The sequence below is a fragment of the Labeo rohita genome, chromosome 2, assembly GCF_022985175.1.
Source record: "Labeo rohita strain BAU-BD-2019 chromosome 2, IGBB_LRoh.1.0, whole genome shotgun sequence".
Taxonomy (NCBI): Eukaryota; Metazoa; Chordata; class Actinopteri; order Cypriniformes; family Cyprinidae; genus Labeo; species Labeo rohita.
The window spans coordinates 7,023,927-7,046,325 of record NC_066870.1 but is presented as its reverse complement, the minus strand read 5'-3'; the positions used below and the strand labels follow the sequence as shown (position 1 = coordinate 7,046,325).

Below are 22,399 nucleotides of genomic sequence, written 5' to 3'. Positions count from 1 at the left end.
TCCCCAAAAAACCCAAACAGTCTTAATTTTCAAGCCGGTTTAATTTTCTGAGTAGTACTATGTCATATTTCTCTGCTCACAATTGCTGACAGACCCTCAGCCAGTAGCAGGGTTGCCAAGTCCATGGATTTCCTGCAGAATTGGGATTTTAGACTGGTTTGACAGTGCATATTTGACAAGTATATTCAACTGAAATGCTTGTACTGAAATATTTTATATTCTACCAATAATAAAACTGTGGTAGATCTTAAGTTTTGTGAAGGAGAGACAATGGTAAGGAGCCCTTGAGCTGTGTTAATGATCACTATGATATATTGGTTACTGTAAAAAAAAAAAGTGCTTTAGATATGGGAATTGCATTTGGATTTGGGTTATTTTTAATTGTCCATTGGGCTAGTTTTGTTATGCAGTGGGCACTGGGCACTAAGTCATACTTTTTAATGTGTTTTTTTAATGGTAATCCACCATCAAATACTGTACACAAAAAAAAAAAAAAAAAAAAAAAAAATGGAAGACAGGGGCGGAATGAGCAGTAGCTCATTATCATTTAAAGAGACATGCACCAAAATGGGTCACTATGAACAGAGCTGTTTTTGACAAGGTGAAAAGTGTGCTGTTTTACACTACCATTGAGGAATTTTAAACAAAGCATTTAGCAATACTTTAGACATTTGATTAAGACCCTAAAGATTCATACCAACTTGTGAAAAATGGGGAATTTTATGTCCCCTTTAAGTATACTGTTCTGAGCTATCTGTCTGAGCTACTCCATCCATGTAATCCCACACGAAAGCTGACGTCATGGTGAACAGAGACTCTTCTAGATTGCAGGTAAAGGTCTCTTTAACTTGTGTCTTATTAAAAAAAAAAATGAATCTGCTGCTTATTAACAGTTAGTGAGATTGATAAGTTGTTAAGTTTAGGTATAGGGCAGGGTTAAGAGAGCTAAAATATGGTCATGCAGAATAAGGCATTAATATGCGCTTTATAAGTACTAATAATCAGCCAATATGCTAGTAATATGCATGCTAATAAACATCACAGTGAGAACTGATCCCTAAACTAGAGTGTTAAAGTTTTTCTTGTTTAGTTTTGTTTTTTAAAGGCTTGGAGAGTGGCCTGTTATGACATCAACAAAGAAAGGGAGGAAGGTACCGTAAAATGTTTCTTCACTTTGCCATCTATCAGTGTTCCATAAACTTTTTATGAACTCTAGTTAAATAAGTGCACTTTTATTGTGAATATTTACAACCACCCATCACTGAGACTTTTACAAACTACGCAATATTTAAAAATAAACTTTCACATAAATTATCCGCAGCTTGACAGAACTAGTCCACAGATCTGTCGTCTTGAGGACCATAAATATCTATTATGGTGTTCTTCTGCAAAAATGTGCATTTGAGTTTTTATAGTGATTTGTCAAGGATCTGATCTTACATGATCCAAACAAGATCATCCCTCAGTAAGTAAAATGAACATTTCTGCCATCCTTCATGTCTGGAAAACCTGTCATGCATCCTGCTTCAGGGAGTAATGGGAGAATACAATCCAAACCTCTCCCACATGCTGTCTGTATGGAGATATAACTTACTTATGTGGTTGGATACCATCACTTTAATGCAGAAAGATCTATGAAGCTTTTATTGGCAGGGAATCAAGTACAATGTAGAGAGCTAATGCACATTTAAGCTTACAGAGGAGGATATTCATTATAATTCTATTCTATTCTATTCTATTCTATTCTATTCTATTCTATTCATAGGCAGATCATTAAGATCAACTTTTTGAAATCCACATCCAACACAGTGAAGTAGTGTAGCGTCCAAACTGTTTCATCTTTATTTAACTGCTGACATTTTTTTTTTATTATTAATTAATTAATTTATTTTTTTTAGAAAAACTGTTTTCTGTATATTGAAATGAATGTGGCAAATATACCTTCAAAGGTCAAAGCAAAAAATACTAAATAATAGTAATAACCTACATATACTTGTGTAATAACTTTGTGGAGCTGCTTGTAATTAGACATAACGTAGTTATTGTTATTACTCTAGGAATTAACACAGTTATCTAATATGTAACATGTTAAAAAGATTAAATAAAAACAGTAAAATGATTAAATTATACTGGTGTACCAATTTCTAACTTTACAAATACATTTAGAATTTTGAACATTTATTTTCTATCGCTAATAAAAGACTCAATGGTCAAATGCTGCATATTGCAAAAAATATAGCAATTTTTTATTTAAAAAACTCAGTTTTAGTCTATTATTAATCACAGTAGATAATAATAATAGCAATAATATCAATAATAGTATTAGTAATAAAGATACTAATAGTAATGATTTTGTACATGTCCCTGTTCATTTTCAAACAGGTCAGATGACGCTTCATGTCTTCACTGGAGTCACAGCATCACTGCAGTAAACCGGACACCACTCTTACACTGAAATTAAAGCACAAGAGCTGTTAGTGTTGTAAATACTTTTTGTAAAAATGTAAAAAATAAATTCACTTTGTTATTATATAGAAAGTTCTGTCATGAAACTCTAGATAGCTCAGGTCGATAGGTTCTAACTCAATCTGGTATAATCATATCATTATTCACAAGGAACAGCTGATTGGTTCTGGTTGCATCAGCAGCCAATGAGCTTCCTGCTCAACATTCAAATACTTGGCCAGTGCTTGCTGTAGCAGCTGTAGCACAATTTAGAAACCCTCCACCATCCCCAGTTCCACCTGTATAGATCTGCTACCTAGTAATTTGATAGGTAATTTTATATATGTTATATGAGCAGCAGCAGTATTTCCTACATGTTCACTACAGCATGGCTGTGGATATACTTGCAGTAGCAAGTCTCGTTACTTGCTTTTCAGCAGCAGCTGCATAGCAGATCTATTCCATCAAGAGCAAACACATTAAAATTGCCATGTATACTACCATGCTAAACTCTCTAAGAGTTGTCATGACAGAAATAATGTTCTTTTTTCAAATAATTGAGATATGGCCTTGTGGAATTTTTCAACAGCAAAAGACAAATATAATCTATGACACAATGTTTTCAACAGTTCAAGCATCACGCTATGTGCTTACACCACACAAATGTCTCAGCATGTGTTTGGTTTGATTTGAGCCTGTGGTGCATTTGTTGAAATTAGAAGTGAAACAAATCTTTCAGGTTCTCATTTGCAAACATAAATGTATATAGTAAAAATAATAATGTAATAATAATAATAATGGTCCCACTATATTAGGCATCTTTAAATACTATGTACTTAATAATAAAATAATGAATTGTTAGGTACAATGTACCTATTGTGTTCATGTTGAATTGTAAAACACTATTGCTGCTATTTAAGTGGGATATGGGTAAGGTTAGGGACAGGTTTGGTGCTCTGGTTAGGTTTAAGGGGTAGAGGTGAGGTCAATAGTGTAATTATAGATGTAACCACAGAAATTACTTATGAATGTAATAACAAGTTGATATTTTCCATTAAAAATACAAACATAGGTAAATATAAGTAATAACATGTATGCACACAATAAGTCCATTGTAGGAAATGCTTAATTTAAAAGTAATTACATAATAGTTAGCGATAGTTCACCCCAAAATGACAAGTACCCCATGATTTACTCATCCTTAAGGCATCCTAAGTGTATATGATTTTCTTCTTTTAGACAAATACAATCAGAGTTATATTTAAAAAATGTTGTGGCTCTTCCAAGCTTTATAATGGCAGTGAATGGCTGGTGAGATTTTGAAGTCCAATAATGCATGCCGTCAAGCTCCCGAAAGAGATTGCTGGGGCATTTTGCGGTGATCCTACGATTTCATTTGGGTCTCCGGAGGAGGATCAGATGTCAATCGCAGCATCAAAAGGATCAAGCGCTTCAGAGGATGAGGACTCGGGCCGTGCTTTCTCCTTCTGGGAGGACTGCAAAATCAGAGTCTGCAAGTCATCCTGCCATCCTGCAAGTCCATTAGGCCAAAGCACTAAAGGAGCTGCATGAGGGTAGTTCCAAGCCAGGTTTGGTGTAGGCAACTGACTTCACTCTACAGGCGACTAAAGTCATAGCTAAAGTCATGCTACTCCACACTCACCAACCCCACCCCCATGTCAGGGCGTGCTGCCTTCCGGGTTGGGTCCTATTGCTCTCCCTCACTGCCCCTCTGTGAGTGTGTCAGTTGTCCCTTTGGTGCCGCTAGTACGGAGTCAGGGAGCATGGCTGGTGCTTCCCAGCCTATTCCATTGGCTCATTCGGACAATCCGACTTGACTGTGTGATTCAGTTTGCCAGGTGTCCCAGCTTCAGTGGTGTCCTCTTTACCTCAGTGGCAGCCAAAGTTGCTTCAGTCCTGCGGGCATAGATTGCGGTCCTCCTGGCAAAGGACGCAGTCGAGATGAGGTCAGCTTTGGTTTGAAGCCATGATCCTGAAGGATGCAAACTTCAATGTCTTGATTTTGCCTTGACACAGACTGTTTCTTCAGTTTGCTTTCAAGGAATGGGAATGGGAAATACAAAGTCCTCCCCTTCGGACTGTCCCTGTGTACCACTAAGGGAACTGGGCATCCGTATCCTCATTATTGGCTCATCTGTTGTGCGAACACAGGGACAAGTCAGTTGGGGCTTCAGGTCAACTGGAAAAAGAGCAAGCTCTCCACTGTGCAGGTCATCTCTTTTCTCGGGATACAGTTGGACTAGATAAGCATGTTGGCTCGGTTCACGAATAAGCATGCACAGTCAGTGCTGAACTGCCTGAACACATTCAAGGAAAAAAGAGTGGTTCCACTTTCAGAGGCTCCTGGGGCATATGGCATCCACAGCTGCAGTGACGCTGCTTGGATTGATGCATATGAGACTGCTTCAGCACTGGCTACATGGCAGAGTCCCAAGATGGGCATGGTGCCATTGTGCAGTTCGCGTTCATCCCCATTGCTTTCATCAGACTTTCAGACCCTGGTTGGATCTTGTTTCAGGGCAAGCTTGTACCTGTCTGCATAGAAAACACTGTGACTGTAGTGTACATCAACAATCAAAGGGTTACACTCCCGTCGCCCGTCGCAACTCGTCTGCCATGTCCTCCTTCAGAGTCAAACATGGTTTGAATTGCTGCATGCCGTTTATATTCTGGGGTTTATGTTCCCTGCAGAATGGAGACTCCATTCCAAGGTGGTCCAGCTGATATGGAGTCGATTCGGGGATGCTCTACGCAAGTATGCTTTTCCCCCAGAGAGCGTCCTTGCGACAGCCCCTCCCTGGAGAATCCCCTTAAGAAAGGACCTTCTTTCTCAGGGGCAGGACACAATTTGGCACCCGTGTCCATCTTGGGATCTCTCCGCTGGACTCCAAAAAGACCTCCTTTTGAGCCAGTGGAGTCAGTTGAGCGAAAGTTCCTGTCTCTAAAGACAGCACTCCTGACTCCTCACTTTAATCAAGAGGGTGGGGGATCTGCAGACATTCTGAGTCAGTGAAGCATGCCTTGAATTCAAGCCCTGCCCTTGAGTTGCTGTGCCCTGTTTGCAGTCTTTACATTTACGTGCAGCGTACACAGAGCTTCAGAAGGTCGGAACAGCTCTTTGTTTGCTTTGGAGGCCAACAGAAGGGGAAGGCTGTCTCCAAGCAGAAGTTGGCTTACTGGCTAGTGGATGCCATCGTCTTGACATACCAAACACAAGACGAGCCTAGCCCCCAGGAGTTAGAGCTGAGTCAACTCTAAACATTGCTTCCTCTTGGGCATTGGCGCATGGCACCTCTATAGCTGACATCTGCAGAGCTGCAGGCTTGGCAACACCTAACACCTTTGTGAGGTTCTATAATCTCTGCGTTAAGTTGAGTTCTGCTTTTTGTGACCCCAACCGGATGAAATGTCCTCTGGCTCACAACGGGGCACTGGGTAGGTTTTAATGTTGGATGTCAGCTGTTACTTGGCACACATGGTACCTGCCTACATCTGCATCACCAGATCTTGTAATACAGTTCAGTGGCTGTGGCACTTTCCGTTCAATGTGACTGACTGAAAGGGAATGTCTCAGGTACATATGTAACTCTCAGTTCCTGAAGGAGGGAATGGATATGTTACGTCTCTCATGCCACTGTCCTGAACCCCACCGCTGAATGGCTGGGATGCTGTCTCGGCTCCTTAGCACAAACCTGAATGAGTGGATGCCTGATGGTAGTTGGGCATGCAAATGCCACTTGCCAATGTCTTATTGCCGTGTTTTTTTATTACTTAGAGGTGATTAAGGCCCCCAAGGGAAACATCAATGTCAACGTAATGTCTCCATTCCCTCCTTCAGGGAACGAGGGTTACATATGTAACCAAGACATTCTCACAAGACTAGAATATTCTCACCAGAGCTTATGCTACGCCTACATCATCCACTGGAATATGGGCATGAACTGGGATGCAGTACGTCAGTAGAGATTTTGGTTTATAAAGTTTTAAATGTAGACGTTTTTTTTACAGAAATGCATCGATTCGCTTCAGAAGGCCTTTATTAAAGGAGAAGTCCACTTCCAGAACAATAATTTACAGATAATGTACTCACCCCCTTGTCATCCAAGGTGTTTGTGTCTTCCTTTCTTTAGTCGTAAAGAAATTATGTTTTTTGAGAAAAAACATTTCAGGATTTTTCTTCATATAATGGACTGCTATGGTGCTCCGAGTTTGAACTTCCAAAATGCAGTTTAAATGCTTAAATGCTTTAAATGTTTAAATGCTTCAAACAATCCCAAATGTGGTTTTAACCGATCCCAGCCTAGGAAGAAGGGTCTTATCTAGCGAAACGATTGGTTATTTTCATTTAAAAAACACAATTTAAATGCTTAATCTCCAACGCTCGTCTTGTCCTGCTCTGCCTGCACTCCGTGTATTCTGGTTCAAGACAGTTAGGGTATGTTGAAAAACTCCCATTGTATTTTCTCCCTCAACTTCAAAAATCATCTCAAAATCATCCTACATCGCTGCAGAAGTGCCAACCCAGTCTTTGCAAAGTAAACATGCAAAGAAGATCAAACACCCTTAACAAAAAAGGTAAAACAGCGATATAGGATGATTTTGAAGTTGAGGGAAAACATGAGATGGGAGTTTTTTAACATAGCCTAACTGTCATGAACCGAAAAATTAAAACAGTTCAGGCAGAGTAAGACAGGACAAGCAATTGACGTTAAAAAGTATATAAAAAGTATATTAAATTATTTTTTTGAAAATAACCGATCGTTTTGTTAGATAAGACCCTTATTCCTTGGCTGGGATCATTTACAATCACTTTTGAGATTGTTTAAAGCCACATTTAAACTACATTTTGGAAGTTCAAACTCGGGGCACCATAGCAGTCCATTATCTGGAGAAAAATCCTAAAATGTTTTCTTCAAAAAACATAATTTCTTCACGACTGAAGAAAGAATGACATGAACTTCTTGGATGACAAGGCAGTGAGTACATTATCTGTAAATTTTTGTTCTGGAAGTGGACTTCTCCTTTAACCTCCTTGAGCCATGTGAAGTACTTTTTATGATGGATGGATGCACTTTATTTTGCTTCATAATCTCACTAGCCATTTACTGCTATTATAAAGCTTAGAAGGGAGGACATTTTTTAATATAATGGCAATTGTATTATGTTGTAATGTATTATTCAATAGAACTAAATTTAAACACAGTGTGAAAGAAACGTGAACTTAGTGGAGTCCAAACAAAATATGAATGCAACAAAAACTGAAAACTTTTTCATTCAGTTCAGTTTTGGGTCAGACCTTTTCAGCTAAGTTTTTGTTTTAAAGAAGATTAAAGTGTGAAGAGTAACTACTGATATACAAAAGGATGTGGGAAAAATATTACATAACTTTATAATTCACAAAATCAATTTTGCACACTCTGTTTAACATGAGACTTGCTGTTTCATTGCAATTTTATGGTGCTTTTTTTTGTTTTCAGATTTCCAGGCAACAGCACTATGATATGTTAAATGCTTGCCATGTTGTAGATCAAATTAACACAACAATATTTGTCAGATTTATCACAATGTGATTTTTTTAAAATTGTATTATTGTTATTTTTTTCCCTAATCATGCAACCATAGTGGTTATCTATTTAAAATACGGTTATAAATTTCACTCCGTTTGCAGAAATACTGACCGCACTGCACTGGCAGCTCCAATGGAACATAGTTTCTATGGCATAGATGGATATAGGCAGAGGCCAGTGCGCAAAAGGCTGGTCTGGAAACATCTGCACACTTATCACATACACACTCCAGTCTTTCACACTTCCTCGTAAACTGCACAGGGTCCACCTAAAAAAGACAGAAAACGCTTTCATCCGAAAAAATGACCACTCATAAATGCAATATAAAAATAAAAACAGTGTGACAGAGAATTCTTCATCTGAAGTTCATTGTGTTGTTTACTATTGCATTCTTTCATTCTCTTTTTCATTTCCTCACTTCCCCCAAGGAGTGGACGTCTTTTGATCAATCTAATCAAAGGGATCTTTATACACACTGGCTTGTAATAGTTAGCACATGTCATGGAGTGAGAGGGAACAGAGTACAGTAGTTACCACTCTGAAACAGGGGCTCAGAGGAGAATTTGTGGAGGAGAACAGAAATGTGCACGACAGGGAGTCAGCAGTGGCGTTCTGACAGATTTCAGCTTTCCCGCTGACACATTCTGAATCCACCTACAGTGAAGAGCATAGAAATATTAAAGTTAAAATAATACATTAGAGCCATACAGTCCATGTAATGGAATAGTCTTTATTTAGTCATCCGCATGACATTCTTCACTCTCACAGAGCAGAAAAAGAGATGTTTTAATGAATGTTGACACCGTTCTTTGGCACGCAGGTATATTTTTAGCAATAGCCAAAAATATACTGTATGGGTCAAAATTATCAATTTTTCTTTTATGTCAAAAATGATTAGGATATTAAGTAAAGATCATGTTCCATGAAGATATTTTGTAAATTTTCTTACCATAAATATATCAAAACTTAATTTTTGATTAGTAATATGCATTGCTAAGATCTTCATTTTGGAAAACTTTAAAGGTGATTTTTTTCAATATTTAGATTTTTTTGCACCCTCAGATTCCAGATGTTTAAATAGTTGTATCTCGGCCAAATTTAGTCCTATCCTAACTAACCATACAGCAATGGAAAGCTTATTCGGCTTTCAGATGATGTATAAGTCTCAATTTAAAAAAAAAAAAGACCCTTATGACTGATTTTATGGTCCAGGATCACATTTTTTTCAGTGGAAGAAAGGATGTTCAAGTCTGAAAAAATCAGGTCCTGATGACATGAGTTGACTGGATCATTCCTACAGTTTGGTGGATTTTGGACAGAAATAGGTTTGAATGAATTAATAGGTTTGTTGAAAAAGAAACCGAAAATTCAGTTCATATTTTGATCTTATGAGAGGGAGAAAATGTCTGTAATATCAGAAAAATACACTGGTCAAGCTCAGACTAGTCTAACTAAATGTTTGTAGCATTGTTTAATATGTGATCTAAGAAATTTGTCCATCCTGTTACATTACATTTTTCCAATGCAACAAGTGTAACAAGGTGGATGTTTTTAGCTAATGAAGCCCATTGCAAGATAGAAAAGAACAACATGCTAGCAGAAGATTAACATTTAGGAAGAATTTGAATAAATATATATATATAATGCATTAAAACATTTTAATGTCTTGTATATATTGATACAACAGGGTGGATATCTTAAGTTTACACTAAAAGATAAATCTTTTAAAAATGAGAAAAAGAGAGAAAAGTTTTTGACTGATACTGACTTTGTTCTTGAAGTTGATTTTGTTCCAAGAAAAGTCACATGATTTACGGCATATGCTTAAGTAGCAAGGTAGATTATAGTTTTAAATATACAGTGCCCTCCATAAGTATTGGAACAGTAAAGACAAAATTGCTTTGTTTACTTTGAAGTCAAGAAATCTGTAAATATGATTAAAAGATGCATATGAAACAAACAGAAAGTTACATTTTATTATTAGCTGTTTCAACACATACATGTTTTGCCAACTAAAAAGGACAGTACTTTTAGAGTTCATCCCACTATTTGATGTGAGCATAAGTATTGGGACAGCTGAACTTCAGGCAGATGTAAAAGACTAAAAGCTATTATTTTGTTGCAGATCTCTTGCGTGCAGTCAGAGCAGTGAGTCTGCGACCCATAGACATCATAAGACTCTTGGTCTCATCCTTTGAAATGCTTTTCCCAGCCTTTAATGCAGCCAATTCCAACTGTTGCTTGTTTTGGGGAGTTTTTGCCTTTAGTCTCCTCTTCAGCCGGTAAAATTCATGTTCAATCGGATTTAAATCTGGAGATTGATTTGGGTATTCTAAGACTTTACTTTTTTTTTTTTTTCATATCCATTGACTCCTTGACCGAACCGGCATGGTGTTTTGGGTCATTGTCCTGATGCAACGTGAAGCGCTTTGATAAGTCTGGTGGCATTTTCTTGAATATTGGTAACCAAGATTGTTTTTTACCCTTCCAAATTCATTCTGCTGCTGCCATCATACATTAAGTCATCATAAAAAATGGAGACAGCCTGTTCCAGAGACAGCCATGCATGCCCATGCCATAACACCACATCCACCATGCTTTACAGAGGAGGCTGTATGCTTAGGATCATTTGCAGTTCCCTTTTTTTCTCCACACTTTTCATTTCCCATCACTTAGATCATCTGTCCATAAAACTCTGTTCCAAAACTTCTATTTTTGGGGCTGGTCAGAGGTTTGCATCATGCTGTGTAGCTTCAGTTATTCTATGTCAAAGTCTCCTGTGGAGAGTAGATTGTCAGAGCATCCCACCCCAAGCACCCCTGCTTTCTGGAGGTTGTAGGTGATTTTACAGACGTAATTTAGGGTTCATTTTCTCAACTTTTATGATTTGCCTGTAATTAACTCCTGTTGTTTTTCTCAGCTGATCAGGTCGTTGTTGGTTGCTGATGTCTCTGGTGGTCTCCAAACTCTTGATTTCTCTACGCCCTGTTTTTCTATAGCTCTAATTGACTTCCTCTTTTCTTTTACGATCCAAATACTTACTTTTCTCTCAGAGTCACCTCCCTGGTCTTCATCCTGGTTTGTGTGTGTCGTCATCGAATGCAAGACTCAGAATGCAGAAGCAATGGATAAAACGTCTATGTTACGTCTGTAACCCTCGTTCCCTGAAGGAGGGAACGGAGACGTTACGTCAATACTGATGTATTTGGGGTCTCACTTGGGAGCCCAATCACCTCTGAGCTTAAGAAAACAGGCTAATGAACATTGGCGAGTGGAATTTGCATGCCAAGCCACTCCCCCGTACACACAGGTATATAAGATAGCGGCATGCATCCACTCATTCAGGTTTATGCTGAGGAGCCGAGACGCATCAGCGCAGTTCAGGATTGTGGCAGGAGGACATAACGTCTCCGTTCCCTCCTTCAGGGAACAAGGGTTACAGACGTAACCTAGACATTCCCCTTCAGTCGTACACTATGATGTTACGTCAATACTGACGTATTTGGGGTCTCCTCTGGAAAACGGCACAATCCTGAACCGCATTACATAGTTGAGGAACAGATGCTGACAGGCAAGCATGTCAGGACAAATGAAGCTTAACACGTAATGTTCCGAACGCCCTGTAAGCCAGATAACGGCCCACCAGGGGTGCCAGGTATCTGAAGCAACTGTTGGGAAGTGGAGCACTGGGTAAAATAAAATATCTGTTAAGATACTGGGGGAAACACGGTGGGATAAACCATGGAGAAAAATACAGAGACATTATACCACAACCTCCAGGGGGCGAAGGAGACCCCCTGTTGAAGCACAATCACGGACTACTCCATCCTAATCCGGACTGCGGGGCAATGGAGGACCCAGAGTTCCCTGACAGCATTCCCCATCTGCTGACCCCTAAGCAAATAAAGAGCTGCTAGGAGTGTCTAAGCTCCGGGTGCGGTCCACGTAAATGTGTATGGCACGAACGGGACACAGCAACGTCAAGGCCAGGTCTGCCTCCTCTGCGGGCAGCGCTTGCAGTTTCACCACCTGAACTCACCTGAGGTGAGTGATGGGAACCTTGGACACATAACCGCGCCGGGATCTCAAGGTCACGTGAGAATAGCCAGCCCAAAATTCAAGGCATGTTCCATTGGTTGAGAATGCAAGCAGGTCCCTACCCTCTTGATAGAAGTGAGCGTGATCAGGAGCAAGGTCTAAATGACGAGAATTTTAGCTTGACTGAATCAAGTGGCCCAAAGGGAGCTCCGCGTAGACCTAGAAGGGTGATGGAGAGATCCTCAAGATGGGATGAGGTGCAGCCTAGGAGGATTTATCCTCCTGCACCCTTCAGGAACCCGACGGTCAGGTTATGCTTCCCTAGGGACAACCATACACAGCATCTTTTTTTTTATTTTATTTTTTTTACCGTGACAGCCATAACGAACACTTTCAAAGTGGAGGGAACATCCTTCGCTCAAACTTCTCCTGCAGGAAGGAAAGCACAACTCTGACCTAGCTCCTCAGGAGGTCCTCCCGGTAAGAGTACCACCATACAACGAAAAAACTTCATGTCAGAGCCTAGGCCAGCCTCATAGAGGGGGCTTTAGCCTGAGTGATAATGTTTACCACGCATCCCATCCAGAAGCCAGACGTGCAGGTTCCATAGATCGGGATGCGGATGCCAGATTTTGCCAAACTAGGGAGGGCTGTCACAAGGAGCATAAGTGTCAGCGTACCAGGTTCGGGGTGGGTCAGTAAGACGCACCAGCAGAACCTGCTCCTCATCCTCCCCGATCTCACAAAGGTTTATGCAAGGAGGCTCACTGGGAAAGGCGTACTTGAGAAGACCTCGGGTCCAGCTGTGTGCCAGTTCGTCCCTGCCGATTTAAATCGAAAGAAGCTGGCAGAGGGGGCATACTCAGAGGAAGCAAAACAGGTCTACCTGAGCTTCACCGAGTCAGCTCCAGATGAGCCTGGGGTTGGATTTGCCATTGTTGGGAAGAGTGCAACTCAACTCTCTTAAAAAAAGTGAATGGCGTGCAGCGATTTGAGATGCGTCATACTCCAGAGGAGGAGATGGTGGGCGAGTTGTAGCATGCGACGGGAGCATAGACCACCTTGGTGGTAGGTGTACGCTACCTTGGCTATGGTGTCCTTAAGGACTAGCGTGTGCTTGTCCTACAGCATTGGTAGGAACCGGCGGAGGACAAAGCACTGCTACCAACTCGAGGCGACTATTGTCGCTGCAGTCGAGGTCCTGTTCAGGAGCCAGAGGCTGCCTGCTTTCCACTCCCCTCTTGGTGGTCAATTAGTGGGAAAACACCCCCTGGTTACACGTTTCCTCCGCGGTGCACTGAGGCTAAGGCCTTTGGCCAGGTGTAGCTTTGCTATGTGGTGATTGGGTTGCTATTTCATAACCTTAAGTCCTCTGATTCCCCCTCTCTTTGGGGGTCAAAGCTCACTCTTCTCAGAGTTTGGCGGCCTCCAAGCCCTTCTCGTCAGGACATTTGCAACGCTGCAGGTTAGTTAATGTTGAAGTTGGCGAAAAAGATGGCGCCGCACATGGCAGCCACTGTGCTTAGCTCTCCAGTTGTTTTAGCGTTTTTGTTAGTTTTTCCTGTTTTTTGTTTTGCAAACATGGTCAGTTTTACTAGGGATGAACTGCGGCAGAACTTTCGGCAGAACACACCACAAAATCTCCTACCGGCATTCGATTATTTGGACGTTTTGCTGAATAACATAGTTGGCGGAGCGGCGACGCTAATCAAGTGCTTCAGGGCTCGCAGGAGGGGAAAGCGAGCCGGCGCGCTTGTGAAGCTTAGACAACACAGATTCCGTACGGCGCTGCCTAGTATCCATCTGGTGAATCTCTTCTCTCTACCCAACAAAACGGATGAACTTCTTATGCTCACTCGGACTAATAAGGACTTTTCAAACTTCGCTGCTCTGTGCTTCACGGAAACCTGGCTGAATGATGCGATACCGGACGGCGCACTCCATCTGCCGGGCTATCAGCTGTTTAGAGCAGATCGAGATGCAGAATCAACGGGGAAATTGCGTGGCGGTGGGACGTGCTTTTACATCAATGAGAGGTGGTGTAGAGATGTAACAGTGTTAAAGAAGATGTGCTGTTCCGATCTAGAAGCGCTTTTCATTCACTGTAAGCCGTTCTATTCTCCGCGCGAGTTTTGCTCGTTTATTCTCGTGAGCGTCTACATTCCACCGCAAGCGAACATAAGCCTGGCTCTACAGAAACTCGCTGATCAGATCGCAGACACGGAGCAAAAAACACCCAGACTCTGTTTTAATCATTCTTGGGGATTTTAACAAAGCAAATCTCTCCCGTGAACTGCTGAAATACAGTCAGCATGTTACATGTCCCACCAGAGACAGTAATATATTGGATCACTGTTACACCACAATAAGGAATGCATATCACTCTGTCCCATGGGCAGCTTTGGGACTCTCTGATCACTGTTTGGATCATCTTATACCGACCTACAGGCAGAAACTGAAAACAGCTAAACCTGTATTAAAGACTGCAAGGTGATGGACTAAAGAAACAGAGCAGGTTTCACAAGCCTGTTTCGAATGGACTGATTGGAGTGTTTTTGAAGCTACTGCAAACGATCTGGACGAACTCACAGAGACTGTGATATAACTTCATATATCAGTTTCTGTGAGGATATATGCATTCCTACCAGGACTTATTTAACATTCAACAATGATAAGCCATGGTTTACAACAAAACTCATCTTCGTCAAGCCAAAGAGGATGCCTACAGAAAAAGGGGATAGAGTCTTGTACAATCAGGCCAGGAACACACTGAATAAGGAGATTAGAGTGGCTAAAAGGACCTATGCAAAAAGGTTAGAAAATCAGTTCACTTCAAACGAACCAGCTTCAGTGTGGAAAGGTCTGAAAGCCATCAAAAATTACAAGACACCATCCCCCAGCACTGAGGCAAACCAACGACTTGCTGAAGACCTGAATGAGTTTTATTGTAGATTCGAAACCCCCCACACCTGTCTGATGATCTCCTTTCACAACCACTAACACCTCCAGCAACCCCCCTCCCGCCCTAATTCAGGATGGTGAAGCAGGCCTCGAAATTGCGACCGTCTTGGTCGCATATGCTCCCAAAATTTAATCTGCGCCACCTCAAAATATATTTGGAAGCATTTGTGTGAGTGCGAGAAATTGTTGTGGTGCAACTTGTTTTCATTTTTTTACAAAACTTTTCGCTAGCCAAACTACTGCCCAGAGTGCTGTGAGCTGATACAGTGACAGTTTCGCCGTTTTCTCCAACATTACATAACTAATTAAACTCGATCTTTACGTGTCTTAACTTTAACGCAGATTTTAAATATTAGCCATCAATCACTCTCTGTCACTGACACTGAGCTCTGCTGAAACTCTGAACTGGCCGTTTTTTTTCTCTCTCTCAACCAACCTCTGTTCCGGATTTGTACAAACTACATTGCAATTGGGGGTGTGTGATATGACGATTTTTGATTGTGGACAAATAAAATGTCTCCACAATCTGCTTTTGAAGTAATATACTATATTTCGTGCTACAGCACACATTCTGTCAGATGCAATTCTGGTGCCTCCGTCTGAATATACTGTACAAAGCGGCATACATCCACATAAAATGATAACTCAGCTTCAGAGTTTCACTCACGCAAGGGCGTAATTTCTACTGGGGACACACTTTTTAAAATCCCCCCCACTTTCAAATTGTTTTGTTAAATTAATGTTGTGTATTGTAGAATGCACGCTCAGCACAGCCGAGAGTTTAGCACCATCATTAAAACGAAACCGAAAGTAAAACGCGCGCGCGCGCATTCAAAAGCAATTTTAATACCCCACGTTTAGAGAGCAACTCCCCAATGTGCACAAATTAGGCTACATAACATATCTAGGCTGTAGGCTATCGATTGTGTAGTTGTATTTAATACAACCTTAATATTCATTTGGTGCTCCTAAATTTTTTTTTTGGTGCTCCTAACTTTTTGAAGTTGGGAGCACCAGTGCTACCAAGTAAAAAAGTTAATTTCGAGCCCTGTGAAGAGTCTGCGTACAGACAGGAGGTTAGAGAGTTGGCTATATGGTGTCGTCATAACAACCTGGAGCTCAACATGCTCAAAACAGTGGAGATGATCATAGACTTCAGGAGAAACCCCACTGCACTCCCCCCTCTCAGCATCATGGACAGCACTGCAGCTACAGTGGAGACATTCAAGTTCCTGGGATCTGTCATCTCCCAGGACTTGAAGTGGGTCACTTACATCAACTCCATTGTAAAAAAAGGCCCAACAAAGGTTGTACTTCTTTCGCCAGCTAAGGAAGTTCAACCTACCACAGAAGCTGCTAAAACAGTTCTACTCAGCCATCATCGAGTCTGTTCTCTGCACATCAGTAACTGTCTGGTTTGGCTCAGCTACAAAATCAGACATCAGACGATTACAGAGAATAGTTTGGACTGCCGAGAGGATTATTGGTGCTCCCCTGCCCACCCTTCAAGAACTGTATACATCCAGAGTGAGGAAAAGAGCTCAGAAAATCACTCTGGATCCCTCACATCCAAGTCATCATCTCTTTGAACTTTTAGCATTTGGCCGGCGCTACAGAGCCCCAAACACCAGGACAACCAGGCACAAGAACAGTTTTTTCCCCCAGGCAAATCTCCTTATGAACAGTTAAATGTTCCCCCCATTGTGCAATTACTTTTTATTTATTAGTTACCACTCCCATCCTAGCGCATCCCTGCATCTCTACCTCTTTCTATCCTATCCTATCCTATCCTATTCTATTCTATTCTGTTCTGTTCTATTCTATAGCACAACTGTACATACCACTTATTTATTTCTCAATTTATTTTTCTATTTTTTTTTGTCTATTTATATTTACATATGTGTATTTTATTCTCATCTTATTTTTCTAAGTTTTGTCTATTCATATTTACATATGTGTATTTTATTCTCATCTTATGTTTATTGTCTGTATGTTGTTGCTGTCTCTGTGTACTGGAAGCTAATGACACTAAAACAAATTCCATAGTGCGCAAGCATACTTGGCAATAAAAAAAGATTCTGATTCTGATTCTGGATTCTGATTCTGAGTCCATGTCACTCACTTTCGTGAAGTTCTACGGCCTCATATTCATGCCACTCCTGGCTCCTCTGTTCTCTCGTCCTAGCTGTGCTCAGTGATACACATTAGGCAGGGATTTGAAAGTCTGGCGGCTCATTCCCCAAAGCGTTTCGATGCAGCTCAAGTTCCAGAAGGGGAATGTCCCAGGTTACGTCTGTAACCATGGTTCCCTGAGGGAACGAGACGCTGCATCTCTTTGCCATACTTCCGGCATCCCTGCCGCGCTTGCTTCTCTAACACAGAAGCTGCTGGCTTTCTCACCGCACGTGCTTTTATGCTTCTGGTCTCCCCGTCGCCCCGCCCATGATGGCTCGTTGCTCATTTGGACTGATTACACACCTGTTTTCAGAGTGTGGTTCACTAATGGCGTTCCCCAAAGCGTTTTGACACAGCGTCCCTCGGGGAACCATGGTTACATACGTAACCTGGGACGTTTTGTCTCATATATTTATATATATATGATACAAATAAGATGAAAATATGTACTTTGCCATTTATTAATTATGAAAAATGATCCAGCGTTAAATATTTGTGAGTTGCAAAAGTATGTGAATCCCTAGGATTAACAGCTAATTTGAAGGTGAAATTAGAGTCTATCTGTTCGGAAGTGTTTTTAGTCAATATGATGACAATTAGGTGTCAGTTTATGCCCTGTTTCATTTAAAGAACAGGGATCTATTAAAGTCTGTTCATGTTTGTGAAAGTGAATCATGGCACAAACAAAGGAGATCTCTGAGGACCTCAGAAAAAGAGTTGTTGTTGCTCATCAGGCTGGAAAAGGTTACAAAACCATCTCTAAAGAGGTTGGATGTCACAAATCTATAGCCAGACAGATTGTTTACAAATGGAGGAAATTCAAGATCACAGTTACCCTCCCCAGAAGTGGTCAACCAACAAAGATCACTCCAAAGCAAGATGTATAATAGCATATATAACTCTGAGCAACCACAGGCCTTTCTCACATTGGTTAATGTTGAAGTTCATGAGTCCATCATCAGGAGAACAATGAACAACCATGGTGTGCATGACAGGGTTGCAAGGAGAAAACCACAACTCAGTCAGAAGGCTATTGGAGAAATGTTTTGTGGACGGTTTAAATGAGAAGTGTTATGTTTGGAGAAAGAAAAACACTGCATTCCAGCATAAGAAGAACCTTATCCCACCTGTGAAACATGGTGGTGGTAGTATCATGGTTTGGGCCTGTTTTGCTGCATCTGGGCCAGGATGACTTGCCATCATTGATGGAACGATGAATTCTTAATTATACCAGCAAATTCTAAGGGAAAATGTCAGAACATCTGTCCACGAACTAAAATCTATAGAGAAAGTGGGTCATGCAGCAAGACAACGACCCCAAGCGCACAAGTCATTCTACCCAAAAACGGTTAAACAAGAACAAAGGTAATGTTTTGGAATGGCCGAGTCAAAGTCCAGACCTTAATCCAATAATAATGTTGTGGAAGGATTTGAAGCAAGCAATTCTTAGGAGGAAACCCACCAACATCACAGGGTTCAAGTGTTTCTGTACTAAAGAATGGGCTAAAATTCCTACAAGCTGTTGTGCAGGACTGATCAGCAGTTACCAAAAAAACGTTACCTGCAGTTATTGCTTCAAAAAGGAATAACAAAGATTCACATACTTTTGCACCTCGCAAACATTTAACACTGGATCATTTTTCTTAATGACTAAATGACAAAGTATATATTTTTGTCTTGTTTGTTTGATTGCATTCTCTTTGTCAACTTTAAGGACTTTAAAATTTGATGATTATATTTATGCAGAAATATAGAAAATTCTGAAGGGTTCACAAACTTTCAAGCAGCACTGTATATATATACATATATATATATAGTATTGTCAAAGAGAATAAGCTAATGTATATACTAAAATTAGTATATACTTTTTTATTTTTAGGTATAAATCCTTATGAAGTTGTGTTAATTGGAAACCACGCATTGAAAATTATGTGGTATTAAAGTTCACTAACATTTTATGTAAAATATGCAGTAATGTTTCAGTGGGAACATAAAAATCCACCAAACGGTATGAATGACCTAACTATAACTTTAAGTCTTTATACATTTTGTTTTATGATACATTATTACATGGGAAAGAAATGCACAATGTATGTAAAAATGAAGCAAAATAATAGAACAGCGCTGTGGTTTGTGCCTGGCTTTGATATCATATGCTGAACAGGTGTACATTTCTCACAAATTCCTCTCGGTACCTGCCAGCTGTGAGTAAACTGAAGCACACTATGTGTGTGAGAGCCATCTGGCAGAAGAAGCTCGTTAGCTGCTTCATTATCATTGGTTCCTAAAAGACCAGTGGACACACCTGAAAAACAGAATGAGAATGTGAAATTCAGAAAAGAATGTGTTAAACAGAAAACAATGTGATAAACCATGACGCATATTAGAATGATTCACCAGAAAGTTTTTGTAGGCAGCAGCGGTTTCAAGTGCCATAAAATCCATTAACACATCACGTTACAGCTTATTAGCATTTATGACAGATCAAAACAGTGACTGCCCACTTTTTAAGAGGACTTGGTTCAAAAGGATTTTTCACATTTATTTTTTTTCCATAACCACTTAAAAAAGTTTCAGTGGTAGGCTTTGAACTAAAACAGCCAGCTCAGAGATGAATCATAGCATTTCAACATTTCATTCAAAGCAAAACTGAAAATCAGGGGAAAAAGACAAAGAAACAAGACTGTGCTTATTTTTCTCTTCTGAAGGATAAATAGCTAATTTATCCCATGAATGATTGCAAGTGATGTTCAAATCAGTAATAACATAATCAGTAAAGACACACTGTAGTAAAAGACATGTTCAACCATTATTATAATATACTATATATAGTGTGTGTATACATTCACATATATATGCAGAAAAACAGTAGCATAGTGCTCATGGTAGGCAACACTTTATTGCTAAAAATAAGTTCTGGAAGTAAGCTAATGATCTTACCATGAAGCCATCCATCTAGGATCACACTGCAAACTTCTAGATGAGGGTCACATGATACCCGAAGTCCTCTCTCATTGCACACCTCAATTAAGTTCACATCCTTTCTGATAGCCACCTCACGGTTAGTGTATGGTATATGTGCTACATGGCAATCAATTTCCACCTAAAATCAACAATTTTTGTATCACTCTATTAATAACATCATATGAAGTTTCTGAAACTATTATTAGACATCACAATAAGACATACCTCTCCATTTGGGTAAATTACAATCTTTGTGTTTTGCATTTGCACAACAAGCGAGCGACGTTTGAACCTGTCAGATCTGAGCGCAATGCTGAAGGTGTGCTGGATGACATCAGCTGCTAAGATGAAGTCACAGGAAGCTGGGAGTTTGAGCAGTTGTCCATCGAAGGATACCAAATAGACATCTGCCACTAGAAAAGCCTGATCTGGACAGAGGAAATGAAGTACAAAGACAGATGTAAGGAAATGGGACATATGGAGAATAATCACCTAAAAAAATATCTAAAAAAAAAAAATAAAACTTTCAATATGGACAAAAAAAAATTAAAATAAAAATTGAGATTCTTTAAAATATCCTTTGTCATACAAATTTGGAAGGACATGGGGTTGAGTAATAGATGGCTAAACATTTCTGTCTCATGAATAGAAAATGCATATGAAGTAGACAATTCTCAGTGGTCTACATTAAATCAATTAGTGATCTAGAGCTGAGAAACATGTGTTAGACATAAAAGCCCATAAGGCCGACAGACCCTGAAACACTCAAATAACTCACAGTTAACAGGACTGTCCATTATCTTCCTCTTCAGCCGGTAGAGTTCTGCTGTAGGACTCACAGCATTCAAGGTCAGTAGAGGATTCAGGACAAATTCCTCCAGAAGAACTTCAGTCACACCTGCCTCCTTCACTTTCAGCCAGGGGCCCACAGGAAGTGGCACCCTAAAGATCACCTCACCCTCACTGTGACAGACAGTTGTAGAAAAATGTTTGCAATTATATTCTAAACAATTCTGTATGAATCACTCCTACTGTAAACCCTGATGTCCTTTATTTGTATATTAAAGTCAGAAATCATATTGTACTCAGTAGTGAGCATTTTCCTGAGTCCCTTGTTTATCCTAGTTTCTTCTGAAAAATGCTTCAAATCCTGCAAATTAGTTGGTTTTCCAGCATCTTTTGCATATCTGATCCTTTTCCAGCAGTGATGGTATGATTTGAGATCCATTTTTACACACTGATGACAACTGAGGGATTCAAAATTATTACAAAAGTTTCAAACATTCATTCACTGACGCTCAAGAAGGAAACACGATGCACTAAGAGGTAAATTGTACTTATTTTGTCTTCTTGGAAAGATAAGCAAATAAGACAAATGCACACACCTTTATCCTGTTCAAAACTGACCTGAATAAGATATTTAACATAAAATACATTTACATATAATCCACAAAAGACAATGGTAGTTGAATTTATAAAAATGACCCTGTTCAAAAGTTTACATATGCTTGATTATTAATACTGTTGTTACCTGAATGATCCACAGCTGTGCTTCAAAAGGAAAAACGATGCATTAAGAGCCAGGGGTGTAAACATTCGCCCAAATATTAAATTTTTCTCATTTAGTACTGCCCTTCAGAAGCTACAGAAGATACTTACATGATTCCCTGAAAGACAAAATAAGTTAAATTTACCATCATCTTCAAATTCAAAAGGTTGTCACCCCTGGCTCTTGATGCATTGTGTTTCCTTCTGGAGCATCAGTGAGCGTTTGAACCTTCTATAATAGCTGCATATAGAGTCACACATAGAGTCCTCAGTTGTCCTCAGTGTGGAAAGATGGATCTCAAAATCATACAGTCATTGTTGGAAAGGGTTCAAATACACAAAATTGCTGAAAAACCAAAGAATTTGTGGGACCTGAAGGAATTTTCAAAATGCTCCAAATTAATATTTAATGTTTCTAAAATGGATTGCAATATTTGAAAAAATGTTTTGGAGCATGGAAAACTTGTGATGTACTGTATGTGTACTGAGGGCCACATAGCTGTATGATTTATCTGAACTACTAGACAGAAGAAAAAAATCATACAGGTTTGGAACAACATGAGGGTGAGTAAATAATATTTATGTGGTGAAGGGATGTTGTATAGCCCAGTTGTTTCGGCTGATGTGTATTGTTGAGATGCTTCTTGAATGTTCTGTTCCAGATCACACCACAGCATTTA

General features: G+C 40.0%; 1 protein-coding gene across 1 annotated transcript in view; it reads right to left on the bottom strand.

The window, feature by feature from the left end:
• Positions 1-1,590: 1,590 nt before the first annotated feature.
• Positions 1,591-22,399, bottom strand: part of LOC127154752 (uncharacterized) — a 65,484-nt gene continuing 44,675 nt past the window's right edge. Inside the window, exons 57-63 of the mRNA XM_051096524.1 lie at positions 20,950-21,134; positions 20,397-20,599; positions 20,148-20,310; positions 19,403-19,512; positions 8,568-8,687; positions 8,145-8,301; positions 1,591-2,451 (exon numbers count right to left, since the gene is read on the bottom strand). Coding sequence (XP_050952481.1) covers positions 2,447-2,451; positions 8,145-8,301; positions 8,568-8,687; positions 19,403-19,512; positions 20,148-20,310; positions 20,397-20,599; positions 20,950-21,134 — 943 coding nt within the window. The 3' untranslated portion in view covers positions 1,591-2,446. The remainder of the gene's footprint in view (positions 2,452-8,144; positions 8,302-8,567; positions 8,688-19,402; positions 19,513-20,147; positions 20,311-20,396; positions 20,600-20,949; positions 21,135-22,399) is intronic.